The sequence below is a fragment of the Hetaerina americana genome, unplaced genomic scaffold (genome assembly GCF_022747635.1).
Source record: "Hetaerina americana unplaced genomic scaffold, ioHetAmer1.1.p SCAF_2, whole genome shotgun sequence".
Taxonomy (NCBI): Eukaryota; Metazoa; Arthropoda; class Insecta; order Odonata; family Calopterygidae; genus Hetaerina; species Hetaerina americana.
In genome coordinates this window covers 26,137,357-26,156,001 of record NW_027286763.1, presented here as the reverse complement: position 1 = coordinate 26,156,001, position 18,645 = coordinate 26,137,357, and the positions used below count along the sequence as shown (strand labels likewise).

General features: G+C 37.5%; 1 protein-coding gene across 1 annotated transcript; it reads right to left on the bottom strand.

Moving 5' to 3' along the window:
* Positions 1-1,646: 1,646 nt before the first annotated feature.
* LOC139687632 (symplekin-like) lies at positions 1,647-18,407 on the bottom strand. Its single transcript, XM_071584872.1, has 5 exons — positions 18,358-18,407; positions 11,400-11,758; positions 7,362-7,569; positions 2,477-2,606; positions 1,647-1,970 (listed from the first exon to the last, which is right to left on the bottom strand). The coding sequence occupies exons 1-4, from the start codon at positions 18,405-18,407 to the stop codon at positions 2,567-2,569; spliced, it is 657 nt and encodes a 218-aa protein (XP_071440973.1). The 3' UTR covers positions 1,647-1,970; positions 2,477-2,566.
* Positions 18,408-18,645: the final 238 nt, after the last annotated feature.

Sequence of the window (18,645 nt, the reverse complement as noted above, 5' to 3'; positions counted from 1 at the left end):
TATAGTCAGACTCTCTAAATTCTACTTTCTGTTTGAGAAATCCTCATTAATCTGAAATCAAAACAATGCAACTCTACTTGAAGGTTGGTTTGATAAGAGAGATCTACTCAAATTAATAACAATTGTACCTAATGTGAAATTCACAGGATAGGATAACAAGAAAGGGCTAGTTCCATTCCCTGAGCCAGCTCTTGTTTCCCAGGGAGATTTGGTAAACTGACAAATCGGACATTTAATCAATCAGTCAGTAACTGTCTATGAAGAATTTTGAAAGAGTGTTTTCAAATATGCAAATTTGTTGTTAAATTTTGTATTTAATCATCATAAAAGGCATTGCTTGAAGAAACTAGAGTTAGCATCAGCTTGTTATCTAATTTCTTCCAACATTTGTGATAAGTGTCAAGAAATGCCCAGCTTTAATAATAAAGGGAGAAATCAAATGAGCATTTCATTGGGAGATATGGCAGTCTAAGAGTATCACTCGACTGCAGACTGGAGGGCCAAGTGTTGATTAGAAGTCATGCCTAATAAGGCACTATCAGCTCCACCCAAGCTTTTTTTTGGGTTCCAGATCTCCCTGGGAAACCATAACTGGAGCAGGGAAAGGCACTGACCCCTGTACCATGATGTGCAAATGTAACACCCTATCGGGCTTAGTATTGAGTGAACTATACTATCATTGACCATACACCTCTTTGGGTTGATTAGTGTGATTTTATGTGGTTGCCCAGCATCCAAGTATTTAGTTGTGACGTGGCTTGATATTTTTTTTGTTTTATAATTTATAGATTTATCCCTATTTGATGTAATCCAGTATTTAACATGAAACCTGTTAATAAAGACTTTTCTTATCTATTCCTGGAGTAATGAAATGTTTTAAATAATATTTAACTGGCAGCCTTTCATTTTTTAACTGCCAGAAACCAGCTGCAACTGATAGACCAGATGAACAGGAAGGTAGGTTGGTGCCTGTGATTGAAAATATGAATTTCAGCTGATAAAATTGAAGTGTGATTTAATGTGTTGAATTATTAAAGCTGGATAAACAGTAAAGAAACATAAATGATTTTATTGCAATAAGGTAACCATAGTGAAGAATGTTATTGAGTGGCTCTTCCAAATGATCCTTTAATGACCATGAAACCCAAGGACTCTTAATCACTCACTCATAACTCCATGGCTTACTTTCATTTGATCTGTATTTCAAATGTTTCTTCCAATTAATAGTTACCAGGCATAGAGGTTAATGTTCTCAATTCCTTCCGAAGGCTTTTTTTCTGAAGGCTGAAATTCCATTTCAGGTAAAATATTTACTTATACTTTGGTCTTAATTTATAACGAATGGAATTACCCGCATTGCTGAATACGAGTATAGCAGAGGGTGTGAATATATTTAGACTACCATTATTTTTGGAGATTATTAGACTATTCATTTACAGTTCTCTTTACTTTAGGTAACAATTAAAATCAACATTTTCATTTAGTTATGACCTTAGAAAAAATATCTTTATTTTCTCGATGATTTCCTGTGTTTCTCTTTTTAATATTTAAGCAGCATATTAAGGCAAAATTAGTCATTCAAAAGTTAGACAAGGAGAAAGATTAAGTAATAAGTAAACATTCATTATTGTTTATTTCATCTTTATTATTCATAAATACATTTGTTGAGATAAATGTGTACATCAGTATTTGAAATATCCTTTTTTAACCAAACATTTTACTGAAATACCCTCTAACTCACTATCCACAAAGACAGGTGGAGGAGTTTCAGACTATTCTGCCGCATCATTTAAGGCTGAGGTCCACATGAAGTGCAGTTCATCTAAATGCTGATGGAACTGTCCAACACTGGACCAGCAAGGAAATCTAGGTGTTTGTTCCTTATTTCCTTCGGTGAGAAAGCTTGCTGATCAACCTCTATTCCCTTGGATGCTCCTCTTCTCATCTAGCACAAGCATCCAATTGAAGACCTGAGGGAAATCGATTGAAATATAATGAAATTAATGTGGTTTACTTAAACTACTTTTAGAATGTTTCAAGCAAAAATATAATTACTTGTGTCCAAAAGGGCTGAAGAAATATTTACTGGATTAAGATTGAGAGTTTGGTTCCTCTTACAAATAAAAATATGGAAATTTTGCTTGAAATCCATGCAGCTAACCATATTGAAATATCAGTGATATTAAGCTTTAAATAAAACTGAAATCAATTCCATACAAATGGTATTTTAAGGAAACAGATGCAATTCATGCACGACAATTTGCTAAAGTGTCATCACCAAAAGACAACTAATTCGGATGGAGAACCCGGAAATGCAAAGACAAGCATTATAATTATTCCTTATTTAAAAATTCATTCAATGAGAAATAACACTTCATCAGGAGGAATTGCCTGAGTTTCGATTAGAAACCATGTAATTCATTACTCATTTTCACCAAGTTTGGTATTTTGTTATATAAATTATTACACCCATTACCATTGGGGTTTTGGCCGTCGCTGAACACAGAGTCGGCCAAGACTACGCCATCAACTGGGACAAGGCGATATTACTTTGCCACGTGCATGGCTACTGGGATTGGCTGGTAAAGGAGGCCATCGAGATCCGCCTTCAAAAGAAAAATTTCAATAGGGATTCAGGTTTTCATCTGAGCAACACAAGGAAACCTATTCTGAAATGCATCAGGGAAACAAGGCAGAAAGCTCGGCCAATCATGAGGCACCCTGATGATGGCGGGTCTGGGGACCAATCAGATGACACCTGAGCCAGGGAGGTGGGTATATATATTGGACATTTTTTGGTGAAACAGCAATCAGAAGCCCTGATGACGATGACTGAGTCGGGAATCAAAACGTCAGCAGCTATGGAGACATTGACCCGGTGGAAGACCCGAGAAGAATTCACCCAACTCATACGCCGGGAAAGCACCAGACCTTTCAAAATGAAAACAGTTTTGGACTCTGACAGGCATTTAACCATCGCCCTTATCAGTGAGGAGACTGGCCTTTCAGTCGGAACCATCCACACCATTGTAACAGAGGATTTTACGATGAGGAAAGTGTGCGCGAAGCTGGTGCCGAAAGTCTTGAGGGAGGAACAAAAACTGTTACGGGTGGGAACTTTTGCAAGAAATTTTGGACTGCATTCAGGAAGATGAAGATTTTCTCAATGACGTTATTACCTCAAAGGCTAGCTCAAAGGAGCTCAAAGGATATCGGTTCAACACCATCAAGGCAGTTCAAGCAGCGATGACAAAGGCTTTCAACAGTTTTCCGAAACTGATTTCTAGCGGGCTTTTGACAATTGGCAGATGCGCTGAACTAAGTGTTTCCATACAGGAGGAATGTATTTTGAAGATTATTAAGTATATGTAATAATAACTGCAATAAATTTTGATTTTTGGAACCAGTCCCAATACTTATTGTACAGACCCTGTACTTTATGAAAAAAGTCAATGACTTACTAAAAAATAATTTATTCAATAAATCTCCTGGACAACATTGCCATCAGCAAACAAACTGTAAGTTGTAAGTATGATACTGTGGTGGAACCTTGCTAAATGAGCACCTTGCACAGCTAGTATTTTGCTTTACGAACAAAAAATTATTTTTTTAAAATGACTCTCACAACAAGTAACTTTTTGCATAATGAGTGATGAGGAGTGGGGGGATTCCCAGAGTGTTTCTGTGCCTGCTACTTCAGTTTGCGTTCAGCACTTGCTCTGCTAGCACATTAACATCACTTGTGATCATATACTTTTCCAAATTTGTGTTCACACACAATACACACACAAAATCCATCAAAATCATTGATTTGCGATATTCTCAAGAACAATGACCAGATTAAGGATATGATGCTTTAAAGGGAGTGACAAAAACATCTACCCAAAGATTATGTATTCTTAACAGTGTCAAAAGCTTACTTCTTAGATAGACCAAGAGCAATGACGGTGATCCTATAGATGGTGATGCTGCAATGTGATGCTATTAAAGAGAACATCATTTGTGAGGGAGGGAAAGTGATTCTCACTGACTTCTTTAAGAAGACACCAGGATCATCAACGACCAAAGAAGAAGTACTTGAGGGTAGCTGTGGATGGTTCTAGAAGTTTAAGAGAAGAACCGGCATCCACGGCATAGTGAGGCATGGTGAAGTAACAACCTCTGACTCAAAGGCAGCTGAGAACTTCATCAGTGACTTCAAGGAACTCGTATATTCTGAGAGTTACCTGCCGCAAAAGGTTTTTTTTTATGAATCGGGTCTCTACTGGAAAAAAGATGCCAATGCAAATCTACATATGTACACGTAAAAAGAGAGGAGAACGTACTGCCTGGCCACAAGCCAATGAAAGGCCATCTCGCACTGCTATTTTGATTTGAATTGAAACCCCAGTTCGTTTATCATTCAAAAACTCCATGAGGCATCAATGAAGTGCTAAGTCAAGAAGAACAGGCTAAATGTGATGGGGAGGTCATGGGAAACTGTAGCAGTGTACCATGCATACCAAACTAATAAGGCCATCCTAATAAGGCAGTGGCTACACTAACTAGAAGTATTCATATTTAATAATAATGACGAGTCTTATTTTCAAAAATGTTGATGTGCCGACAGGAACAAATGTCTCCAGGCACTTTATAGAACCAATAAATAAGGAATGTATCATAAAGAAAAAACTAATGATTTCGATTCTTTTTTGTTTTGTACAAATCATATTTCAATTCCAGGTTAGTTCAATTCACTATAAAAGAAAAGATGAAGGTGATTTACAATCCTAAACAATGTACATTTAATTCTTTCAGTAAACCTTTCACAATTTCTTTTTTTCTGCTTGGAATTCATTGTACTCATTGCATCATTGTACTCTACATCAATTTATATGACAAAATTTGTTTTGCTTAGCCAGTATTTCACAGTGAGAAATATTCCAGAATGAATTTTACCCATTTTACGACGTTCAACAGTATTTTTGTAGAGATTATGAGGTTCAATTGTTGTCTGGTTGACTGATATTAATGTAACATCCGACTGATAAAGTTTGACTGTGAGTAAGCTACTTTTTTATGTTATGGCTTGAAGGAATCATAAAAGTAATTTTCCGTAGCTTACTTTGATTTTATTTTGTCAAATATTAACTCATATCAACTTCTATTCATTTGCATATTTTATTCCCTATAAAGTAAACACCAGTTCATACTGCAGTTTGTGAGTTCGTTAATTAACAACTGCAAGATATGTGCAAGGTTGCAAAAGGGGTTGAACTAACTCAATATTTAAAATTTCTAAAAATATGTGCAGTATTTTTCAAAAATTATACACATAAATGTGTTAGTTTTACATATTTTCAATCATAATACATGCCACAAAGTTCTCTGCAAGTATGGTATATATGCTATTTTTTTAGAAAAAATATGTATCTTTTAACTGGCTAATTCATAATATCAAACACAAAATGAGGTACTTCCATATCTTAGAGAAGATGAAACCCCTTAGTCATTCATGGAATATTCCTTTAAGTGTAGTGTTCATAATGAAAGATATTGGATTTAATACAGGTGCTGTCATTGCCATAAAGCATGGCAGCATGTTCCATATTTTAGCCATAATTTGCAACTACTACTGAAGATTTCAGGAAAAAGAGCAGTATGGAAAATTTTCTTTTGAACTATTAAAGCTCATTATTTTACAGCTTGTCACAAATGGATCAAAATCAGCTGCATCGACTTCCTGTATTCTGATTTCATATCTAAAAGTTTAAAGTGTAAGTTAAATGATGACCACAGAGAAATACATGTTGATGCTATTTTAGGCATACCACCATGTCATGCCTCAGTAGTTGGACACTCAGATATAATCCAAAAATGGGACAGGTGACTTATGGAAGAGCTGCTGTCACAAGGACCTCTGCCTCAAAGAAAGGTTATGATATCTCTTTGAAAGATGGGGTTTGAGTCGGTCAGGATGGTGGCATATGAGGTGGTGTCATTGTCTCTTAGCCTTATGGTAATTGGTGGTATTAAGTGCTCTCAGTAACTCTGAAACCTTTATTTGCTGACATGATGAAGATGTTAGGACTGCTGTTGGGTTTTTTTAAGCAAATGATTCAGATGTAGAAAGACTGTCCTTGAGTTTTAAAGAATTGAGGGAAGGTCTAGAGATTTTAGATTGGAGGAGGTTGTTAAAGATCTCTACCGGATTTATTGGAGAAAAAGGTTTCGGTTCATTCGATGGACCTCTAAACTGGAGTAAAAAATCGCCAATATTTCTAGTCTCTTGATGGCATAGAGACTGATTATTCCAAAAAGCCCAACATATATATTCAGTAGGCTCTCGATTACCAATTTTGCAGATAATATGTGCTATTTTCTTCCTAGCAACTTCAAATTTTAATAAGTTACAATTATCAAGATTATTAAATTTTATGAATCTTCGATATACTAAAAAAACAAGTTTTAAATACCCTAGTTTATAATTACATAAAATAAAAATTTGTTAATTGTATTTTATGTTATCATTTGAACATTTTTCCACTATCCGTACTTTCCTATTATCCTTTCACTCGCAATCATTAACCCTGAGAATTATATACTCTCCTTGAAGGCAAGCAAGTACATAGCTTTACTATGTAAAAAAATATGTACACTACCTTATTTTAATCAATATTGTATCATATGACAAATATGAATCTGCATCGGCAATCCTTTGCCATACCTTGCCAGTCATTTGTTTTTTCCTGGCTGCATGATTGATTTAGCCTTCTGAGGAAAATATATTCTGCTATTGACTTGATCTGATAGTTCTGTATTCATGTAAAACTATAATTCCAGCCTTATAAAAATGGTTGAAAAAATTGTTCTCTCCAGCTCCAAAAAATGCCAATTAATGACAAGGAATGGAAAAGGAAAGTCTTCATATAAACCCACTTATGGCATTGCTTTATATTCAATATTTAATATGAAATGAAAACACTTTAATTTTAAATTCACCACTCCTGAATTAATGAGGCTTCTTCGGACAATCCCATGCTCATGATGACCCAGTTCATTTTATACCCCAGAATGAAAAGAATAGCCACATAGGAATAACTGTCCCTATTGTTTCATTGCCATGGTATCACGCTTGTGACCACAGGTGACCCTCAATGTGGGCCACCACATTGTTACCTCATGAAATTACCACAGGATGTTATAAGAAAAACCAATTAACAGCCCTCACCACTACACACATCCTAAATAAAGTACACATGGCAACATTAAGCAGTCATTTTAGCAGGTTCACACCCCTCTACAGGCATTAATTTATTCAAAGCATGCGTAAGAGGCTATTCTCAAAGGCATTTGGAAAGGAAGCCTAATATTTTACTTACATATCTCTGTCCTTTGCATCAGGTTTCTCCAGTAGACTTTGTATCATGCAACAAAGCAATCTGTTATAGGATTCTGGGGGGTTGACCTGGGAACGCAAAAAGGAAGGTATTCTGCTGAAACCTTGCATGAAACTGTATTCTTCATACAGCCATGCAAATGCCAAGTCAGTGCGGCTTTTTAAGTCTTCTAAAATGAATTCCTTAACAGCTGAAAAATATAAATTGTTCATTAGTGTTTTCATCATTCCAAAAAGTTATGTGAAGGGGAAATGCATATTTGTACCATCTTTATGAATGCAGTCCTCATCCTCTAAAATCACCAGTTGTTTATCATAGGCACCTTCATTTTAGTGAGTGCTATTATTATTAAAACTGAAAGAAAGCTGAAACCTGTTTTAACCTTAAAATCATATCGTGGATTTTGTCAATCATAGAAGAGGAAGCCACAAACAATGTTCAGCATTTGTTGATGTAAGGCCACATTTAAGTTGATTTACTCAACAGTTAACAGTTGCAAACACAGCGGCAGATGTGCCATGAACTTCACCCAACTCAGCTTTGATCTCTTTTGATGCCAAGTCTTTTAATATATATGTTTAATCATCACATGAAACTCATTTATTTATATTTTTCTAAATCAACAACATTTTGTTGGTTAAATTGACTATAAAATGAAACCATGACAAGGATAAACCTGCAACTGTAACAGCGGTCTTGAATGAGAGAGACTTTTTACAGGAAAACTTTTCTGAAACTACGAGTGCCATCTCTAGGATTTTCTAAGGATTTATTGAATGACCCACATATCTTCTTATAGGAAAGTGTACATGAAAAACTTGATCTTTTATGTAGAATTGTGTTTTGAGAAAAAACTGAGTGTAATATACAGCTTGTTTAACATTGATAATGCTCATGGGAAATATTATTTTAATATTAAAATTTTTTACATTGTGAATTTATGAACATGCACAAATGAAGGGCCATGAACTAGCCATATCATGGTACGGCCACGATACGGCTAGTGCCTAGACCACTGGGCTGCTACCCAGAGGGGTTCAGTTTAAATCAACGTAAAGCCTCTGAGCACCCTTAGCTTTGCCCAAACTGTGTAATTTGAAACCAGAACTTCCAGGGACACCAGTTTTTTGGACTACTGGGCCATTCTGGAATTGGTAATCAATGCAGAAATTCACAGGGGCTAATTCAATCAAATATTCTATTGTATGCACAAGAAATGTAGATGCCTACCCACCTGCTTTTACTAACAACCACTAGAAGAATTAACACACAGGAAATAGGTACAATATGTTTAAATGCACACAACACAAGGCGATGCATAGCAGGAGAGAGAAATTAACAGAATTGGCCAAATTTAGACATTTATACATGAACACACCAAATCCACCACCATGTTCACAGGATATAAGGTGAGGAAAGGCATATGGAACACAGAAAAGATACAACTGGCTTGTCTACAAATTATTGAGTTTTCAAAAACCATAAATTTCACATTAGGTCCATTCAAGAGATAAAAAGGAACAACTTATAGGATTTCCACTAGGCTTACCCCAATAACTACAATTATCTAAATAATTGTGTGGCACTATCTCTTTGCCAGGAAAGAATTGCATCTTGCATTACCTTTTTCTTTTAGTGTTTTTTACACTTAATATATGATGGCAAAAACTAGAGCAGATGGAAGTGGACATATTTTTGAAGTCTTGGGCCAAAATGGTCATAATAGGAGAGATATAAGAAGAAGAATTACATTAAGCAAAGAAGCTTTCATGAAAGAGAAGAAATTGCTTTGTTGCTTCCTCCTACAGACACAAATAAATCCAGCCTTAGAATGTAAATATCTATTATGAAATCGTCCATTTAGATTCATGTGAATTTCTTTAAATTCAATAGTTTTTGCTGCCATTTCCCTTTAGCAGTTATAAATTAGGTGGAACATTATCATTATATGAAGATACCACTTGCAGAATCATTTACAAAAGGGTCATGCAATAGGAAAATAACATTTCAATTTAGGAAAACAACACCAAATTTTAAATAGAACAAATACGATATATTATGATGTGTGATTTTCATCACTGACAAAAAAGTGAAACTTAGATAAATTGAAATACCGCTGGGTTTTAAAGATAATTCAAGTGATAGAAAAAAGTAAGATAAAATACACTTATTATTAGAGTTCATATAATGAACAAGTGATAACATGTTGATATACTTAGTTTTATCACAGCAAACATCACCAATGAGTAGAGCAAAAATTATTCTTGCTTACAATAAATGCAAGGATTAAATATTTAACAGTAAAAATACTCTACGTTGGTAATATTTCAAATGACCTGCAAAAATTTCACTATCACATGGCGATCTTATGAATTAAAAATCATATCAATGCAAACAAAACTAAGGTTATGAGGTTTTTGAGAAAAGAGCTTTTAAGGGAAATGCTATAACTGGGAGTAATAAACTAGAAAGGGAAGAAAAGCTAACCTATCCTGGCATTGTTTGAAAAAAAATGGTCAAAGTAGTGGAGATATAAGAAGCATTTTCTTAGGCAGAGAAGGGCAACATTCTTGTGAGAAGGAAAAAGTTGATTAAAGGATCATTAAATAAAGATGCTAGGAAAGTTTTATGAAGAGCTTTGTTGAGTAACATTGTTTTGTTAATGTGCACATACTGGGACACTGCTGTATGATGATAGGAGTAGATTAAAAAGACTTTTGAGATGTGGGAGAAGGTTGGAAAAGCTAAAATGGAAAACAGATGAAGAAGTACTGGGCATGGTGGGGGAAGAGGATGGGTGATTAGCAGGAATCTAAATAAGGCAGGAGAGGTAGATGCTGAGCATCTTGATTGACAAAGGAATGTTGGAGACTGTGTTCAGAGGGGAGGCTATGATATTGAAGTGAGGGATGGGGGAGAAAAAGTATACGCATGCTGGATGAAATTAAGGGAAATACAGGTAGAATGTAGGCTGAATTGAAAAGGAATTCTGGTAAATTGGGATTCAGCCTATGTCTTGTTAGGTAAGTCTGAGAAATGTACTGGTGATCAGTTTATGGCCAAAAATCCAGAAACTTACCCTAAACTGTAGACAACCGAATAATAATAATCCATATGTAAACTTCCCATTGTGATGAACTGTGCTATATTTTGAGAAAAATAACTAACAAGTGATTGAACGATAATCTTTGGCAATAATAGCTTTTCTGCGAGTGATTTCTTTGCAATTGTATGCACTCAAGTTTGGATTCCACTGTATTTACCTAAATTGAATTCAGTAGTTTCTTCTTAATTTTATAATTGAATGAGCTTTTGTCAAATTCAAGACCAACAAATTGCTTCAATATGGCAATCCACAGCATGTCAAATGAAGTACATAGTTATTTTCCATCAAAAAATAACCTGCTAATATTTTGAACATAATTGCATCAATTCCATCACATACATCTTATCTGTGTTTTCTGCCTTATGCAGTAGGAAAAGAATGGTAACATATTTGTCAGTATGTTTCTTGGTAGCATATGCCAGTATATTTTGACAGAAATTTTGAAATTTCCTCAATGAGTGACAACTATGCCAAAATATAATATTTGCTTCATTTTGAGCAGTTATTATTTGTATGAAAAAAAGGAAATGGATGGTAATGTTATAAGGCAGACCATGCATTAAAAGTAAAAATTTCATTTTTCATTAAACATAGTTTCCCAAGAAAGCGAAATAGTCAGGACCGTGTTACATTCAGATGACATGGAGGCCATAATACAATGTAAATATAAAATGAACGTTCGTACGGTTTTGAGACAATGAAAACAAGATAGCCAGAGCCAAGACCACGGTCTCGGCTATCTCATTTTCATTGGTTCACAACCATAGGTATGTTCATTTTATATTTACATTGTATTATGGCCTCCATGTCATCTGAACGTAACAACAGTCTCGGCTATCTTATTTTCATTGCTTCATGACTGTACATACGTTTATTTTATATTTACTAAGTCTACCATGATAACTCATACTAACCATCACCGATGTTTTCATCAAAATGCGCAGCAATGAGAGTCAAGATCTTGTTCCTTACTGATGCAACACCACCCAGAGAGGAGCACCTCTCAGTCTTCAGGATTTGGCTCACTGCTGAAGTGACAGTCCTGTCTCTTTCTTCAGGGTCCATTGGTTTGGGGATCTCCGAGAGCTTGAGGGTTTTGAATCGTTGAGCCTTGGTAACTTTGGTCAAGACCGCTGCTTGGCTCATGTTGGGAGGAGTGTCAGAAGAATTCCTCATTACATCCACACTCTCCTTTTTTCTTTTCTTTGGTTCACTTGCCTTACGAAAGTCAGAAATTTCATCTTCATCCTCTTCATCTGCAAATGCCTGGAATCTACAAGTTAAAGAATGAAATTGCATTATTTTTACAACAGATATTACTACAAAAGTTGACTATAAAGACAAATTTGCTACTACCATCAGCAACGCCAATTAAAAAGAGTTGACGTCTGATCCAACTACAAAAATGGAGTACCTGATGAGAAGCATCATTTAAAAATCTTCCACATCACCTGAGAACAATGTGCACTTCTACTATCACTGTCCAAACTATTGAGGTTTATGGCCCACCTTAAGTTTACAAGGAAAGAGTACCACTCAGCCCCATTGTGAGTACCATTGGTTCTTCTACCTACAGTTTGGCAGAGTATCTAGCACCAACATTCCATCTCTAGTCAGAAAATACATCTACATACATCATTACCCCATCTCACACTCTTGAGATCCTTCAGGGAAAAACTGAAAATAAGATCCGCTAGTTTCAAAAACATATCTTTCTAAGCAAATATTCCAGTCGTAACATGAGAAGGCTCAACAATGAAAGGGTACAATATGATTTTCCTTAACGGTTAGAACATTGTCTCAGAAACTCATACCTTCTGTGGAATAGATGACACTAGAAAACTGACAGCAGCTGCCATGAAATTTACTCTATCACCTGTCATTGCCAACTTAGACATGAAGGATTTCAAAAGGAAAGCCTTGGACTTGTACAGGAAGAGGCACACTCTTTGGGCGAGATACATATAATATCTCAGAACTTAGAAAAATTCCTCCAACATCTGAATGGCCAATATCAATCCATCAAGTTTACAATAGAGATAGAAGAGAATGGGAAAACTGCCCCTCCTGGACATATTGGTGACCAGGAAACCCAATGGGAAGTTGGGTCATGGAGTATACCCAAAATAGATGCATACCAGGTGGTATCTTCATGCCTCTTCCTAACATCACCTGATACAGAAGGCATCACTGATAAAGATACTGGTGCAATAGGTATACTCCATCTTGGATGGTGAATCCATCCCTTCCCTTAGAAAAGAGACACCTGATGGCTGTCCAACAGAATAATGGTTATCCCAGAGCATTGATCCTGAGAAGGACTGCCTGGAAGGGGAAGAAAATGCAGGACTTTGCCCTAAAGTTCCTCCAAGGAAGAAGAAAAACTAAACCCATCAGTGCACACTATGGTTTCTTATACAGCAAAAACCATGGAGAAGACTGCCATGATAATCTAGCATGATGCTATGACATGCTTTAACTGTGCTTTGTTGTGCAATGCTATGAAGTCATTACATACTTTAAATTTAACAGCCAACCCAAACCAAATGAACCCATCCCTCACACTGTGTGCCAAGGAATCTACGAGATAAAGTGCAGATATGAGAAGCTACATAGGCGACACTGGTAGAGCAATTACCTTTTAATCCCCTTGAAACCTAAAGCCCTGAATAACAACCCACAAATTTCAACTGAGAAGATGAGTACCAGCTCCATAGAACACATATGGATATTCAGCATTGAAACAGATGCTCCAAATTCTGACCAATCAGAATACAGCATTGCTGTTAAGTAACTTGACCAATCAGAGAGCAGCAATACCACCAGGTATGCACTGTTTCTATAAGGATGGCCAAAATCACATTGTCTCTTCAAACTGAAGATGCTAGCTATAACATTGGCTAAACTGTGATCAGCAGATAGCAACACACATGGTGAAACGTGGCAGTATGCAGCCTTCACAATCTTCATGCTGTGAGATCTTTCTTATTATTTTAAGGGTATGGGTTCCTTTGCGATAGTTATAGAGCAATATAAAGCAAAAAGGAAGGGAGCCAACAAATGGTGGTAGTAATATTGAACAAAAAGGTAGAAAAAGCACAGTAAAAAAGCAGGTGAGAGTACAATACAACTAGCAAAAACTGAGCCAAAGAACTTGGTCATTATTCAGGTCTACATGCCAACAAGTAAACACAGGGAGGAAGGAGTTGATAGGGTATACAATCAAATAGATAGTTAAAGGGGATAGGAGCACAATAGTAGGTGATGAGAGAGATATTACTGAGGAAGAACATCACAGTTTATTAATTAAGAAAGCCTGTTTAAAGACCACATTTGCTCTAGTTATACATGGAAAATGCACGGAAAAAATGGATCGTTAAGTATGGAAAAATTATTATCAGTAGAGGTAAGACCTCAACTAGGATAGGATAGGAATAATTGGGTGACTACAGATTTAAGAACATAGAATGACTAACATGAGAGCACAAATAAGTTCTACATAAGAAATGGTTAATCATATCTAATACTTGGTTTAAACAACTACTCCGGAAAAATGGCTGGGATTTCAGAAAGAATAAGTTTAATAAAGAGTAAAAGCTGTTTCATCTGTAAGACATTATTTCACGCATAACTTGGTAGAAGCCTTTCACACTAGGAGTTAATGAAGCCAGACTAACTTTGCAGGTTTCACTTGAATTTTTATTGCACATGACCAAACATAATTCCACTGTGGCAACAATAAGTCACCTTCATTGCAAGGCAACATCATCAGGTGACCTAAGGGAACCATGGTCAAGACCAATAAAAATTCCAGTGGAATCTGTAAAGCTAGCCTTACTTCATTTATTCCTGTTTTATCTCTCTTGGGGATATTGGATGACTGAATTTAGAATTTTCCAGATAGGTGAGAATTTTACTATTATTGTACTGTACTGTAGAACAAATATGCCTGGAGAGGCAGATTTGTTCTATATTCTGTTCTATGTATTGGTATGCATTTAAAGCCAATAAGTTGTAAAAGCAAAGCATAATACATTTTTTGTAGTCTAAACAGTTAGGAATTACTGATCTATCAAGATGTCTCTCATACCTAATAATATTGAACAATATAAAAAAAATTAAGCCTGACCCATTAACTACATTCATATCTCCCACCCCTTACTCATGCTCCAATTTTTTTGGATTTCAATTTTGAAATTGTGTTGAATGGTACTTCAATTATGTAACTCACTGGCTACATGGTATTCATAAAACTACCGGTACATTAACAATAACTCGATGGAACCTACATTCTTTGATGTTTCTTTTTTAGATTGCTTGATTCCTGGCCCCAATCCAGCAGCTGTTAACTGGCTAGCAATCAGGCGAGCAACACGTTTAATTTGCCCTGGAATTCTAGCTGCTGCAATGGGAGTGTATGTGGAACTGAAGTTAGGCGGGATAGTGTCTGGAAGTTTACTCTGTGAAGAGATTGATTTCTTAGATCAGAAATTAAAGTCTCATAAGAAATTAGCTTTAAGTCTTACACACACCCTTTAATGCCTCATTCACGAGTCACATAAGGATTGCTCCCATGTAACATTAATATCTTTGACATAATAACCTGGGCCCATACATAAGCTACATTAATTTATTTACTTTGTCCAGAATTATAAATGTTCATTCAGAGACCACATGCCCGTCTGCCACCATAACCCTGCCTATCTCCCCTGAAACGATTTCATGAGCTACATGCACTAAGTAATTTCAGTCCAGCTGGACTGACACCATGACACTGGCCAAGTTAGACATAGAAAATGCAGAAACCAGCAGCCCAGTTTCTCGTTTGACCTTCTTACTAATCCCTGGCCTCCTCCTGTGCCCCTTGTTGACAAACTTCCTTGGAACAAAAGCTGTCATCTCCATTCAATTTACATAGCCATCAGACTTAACGCCCACATAGCACAATACCATTTTAGCATGCAGCACTGGGAAAGTTGTCCAAAGTGTGCAGATGATTATTGTTTATATCAGAGGATAATATTTTTACCAAAGGCATTTGATTCTCAATGCTGCCAAATGAGGACTGTAGATCTTATGGACAAGCCATCACTTTTTGCTAATTATATGTCATTTTCACTTAATCACATTTTTACATCAATAATATTTTGTCAAATAAGTGGGTAATTATTTTTTAATGATGAGATAGTTAGAAATGTTTTTAGCAAGAAATATTGACAACCTCACTATAATGGTATATGAGACGAAATTGAGAAGTTTAAATAAATGAAATGAAAAAAAAACAACTGATATCAGGAATCTATTTCCTAAGCACAAGGCATGCTAATAAAAGTTGTTAACTTAATGTATAGCAACCAAAACTCTTCAAAGATTACTCTCAAGCAAAACATAACTAGTGTCTAATAATTTTTAACATTTCATGACCGAATAACAACTTTCTCTCGACAGCTAATATCCTGGCACCCTGAAATCTATGCCATTGTATAAGAATTAATCCTTAGGCTTCCGCGCCGTCTATCTGATGAATCCATGCTGGTTTCCGGGAATTACCGTCGCGTAGGTTAGTCGGTTGACAACTGTTTCGCCCCCAGTCCTGGAGGCGTCTTCAGGTCGAAGTGATGTGCGTTGCGTTTTGGCCGCTATATATAGGAGACGCTGGCTGGCCGGGAGCTCTCTGATTGGCTCTTTCTTGACGGCGAGTGGGAATCACCCTTTTCCAAGTGGAGGTCAGGGTGTAGCTGTCCTCACGGTTGAAATTGTATGGATTTTTTATTATTTCCACCGCTTCTCTGATGAGTCGCGGAAAATATCGCCTTTCTCTTGCCAGCACTCGAGTCTGGTCGAACTTTATAGAGTGTCCAGGTTCCGACCACGCATGTTCGGCGATTGCCGAAAGTCGGAATTGTTTCTTATCAGTGGCTCTTTGGTGCTCCTTGGTCCTGCATCTGATGGACCTCCCTGTTTGACTGATATATGACTTCCCACACGTGCACTTTATCTCATATACACCTTCGTGCATGAGATCGGGGATTTTGTCCTTTGGCTTTGATATTATGTCGCTGATTTTTCTGGCTGTGGAGAACCTAGTGGTTATGTTGTGTTTCCGTAGTAGCTTGCTTATCTTCTCACCCGTTCCGGCGACATAGGGGATGGTAGCATATGCCGCTGGTTTTTCTTTTCCAGGTTTCTCCTCGTTCTGTTCCTTTGCCCGAATCCCCTCTTTCGTCAACTCCATTTCCTTTGTGACGGTCCTTTTCCGGACCATGTGTTCTGGGTATCCATTTTTCCCCAGCGCAGAAACGAGGTATCTCTTTTCCGATGGGAGTGATTCGGCGTCGGAGATGGCGTAGGCGCGATGCACTAGTGTATTTACTATTGAGCTCTTCTGGGCGGGATGGTGGTGTGCTCGCGCATCCAAGTACCGGTCGGTGGGGGTTTTCTTTCGGTATACCGCATGGCGAAGGCTGCCATCCGGTTTTTTGGTCACTAACACATCTAAGAAAGGGAGAACACCATTCTGCTCAGTTTCCATGGTAAATTGTATGGCAGGATGTTGCTGATTGAGGTGTTTCAGGAACAGCTCTAATTCTTCTTTCCCGTGTGGCCAGATGACAAAGGTATCATCGACATAGCGGATCCACAGAGATGGTTTCTTCGGATAGGTCTCTATTGCCTTCTTCTCAAAATTCTCCATGAAAATGTCAGCTACCACAGGAGAGAGTGGTGATCCCATGGCCGCACCTTCCTTTTGCTGAAAGTACTTATCATTCCAAAGGAAGTATGAATTCTTGAGGCAGAATTCTGCGAGGTCCGGTAAATCCTTTGGTAATCCTTCCGAGGTGAGCTCTTTGATTAGTAGCATTGAGTCATCAATGGGAGTATTCGTGAAGAGAGAGACTACGTCAAAGCTCACTAGCAGGTCCCGTTCCTTAATTTTGATTTTCTTGATGGTGCGAATGAATTCTGTGGAGTTTTTTACGGACGAGTCGGTTCTCCCGGTGAAGGGTTGGAGAGAGCGCGCAACGTATTGTGCCAGCTTGTAGGTCGGTGCGTCGATGTTGCTTACGATGGGTCGTAGGGGGACCCCCTCCTTGTGAACCTTGGGTAGTCCATACAAACGGCTTGGCTGCCGATGGAAAGAGTCTCCATTTTTCTTCCGTTGGGATGGATGACCGTTTGATTTTCTCCCTTGTGAGTCGTTCTATCTTGGCTGTTGGGTCACTTTTCAATTGAAAATAGGTGCTGCTATCCAATAGGGCTGCAATTTTGTTGTGGTAGTCATCTTTCTTCATGATTACCGTAGCATTCCCCTTATCTGCTGGGAATTACGGCATAAATGCATAAAATGGTCATGGAAGATCGCCGACTGAATATGTGAGAAATTGCTGAAGCTGTAGGGATGACATATGAATGGGTATATAATATGTCAGCAATTACCAAATGTCAGCAATCATCTCTAACTAAGAAAACAGTACAGTGTCATCGAGGAAGTATGGTCTCTATGCTCTCACATTCAGACCAGTATGCTTTCACTTGTACTTGTATAATACACAAGGAATGCTGATTTCGACTGCATTATAATGGGCAAACACGATCTTATTCATTCCGTTCTTCGCATCATGCATTGGAAGCTTCAGAAACGTTTGGCTCGGTTTTAGAAGCGATGATTTTGGTGGACCATATGAAAGAATTTCGGAAAATGAGGTCTAACTTCCAATCTTCTTTCAAAATATATTTACGTGACGAATGCCAATTGAGTGGGAGTGGATAGGCCCCGGACACTCGTTCTCACGAAATCCAGGGCCGAAGAGTAATATTACTCCCTGGTCCACATCGGATTTCCAAAACCGGGTTGGGAAACAGAGCGCTCACCCTGCGGGATTCCCTTCTCTCACTTGCGGGTCTCCAGGCGTGGCAAACATGCGTCATGTGGATCGCGGGCCGGATGGTATGGCCGTACTCAGACAGTAAAAACTGTTTTGGAAGTATCCCTTTCTTTCTAGGGGCTAGTTTTCGGGTATGTCTCCCCGCCTTTTTCGTCGCCTCTTACGACAGGCAGGGATGTTGCGGGAGAATTCTCAATCCCCCTACCCGCATGAGGGTATGGGGGATTGACACCAACCACAGAGATGATAGAGTCACCGGGAAAAAGAGGAATTG

Bases quoted from the DNA above. Each gene is read 5' to 3' on its own strand.
- LOC139687632 (XM_071584872.1), bottom strand. From the start codon at position 18,407: ATGTTTGCCACGCCTGGAGACCCGCAAGTGAGAGAAGGGAATCCCGCA. The intron at 11,759-18,357 runs GTGAGCGCTCTG...TTTAACTTGTAG, and splicing joins AGAGAAGGGAATCCCGCAGG to ATTCCAGGCATTTGCAGATG. The intron at 7,570-11,399 runs GTTAGTATGAGT...TATATTTTTCAG, and splicing joins TGATGAAAACATCGGTGATG to CTGTTAAGGAATTCATTTTA.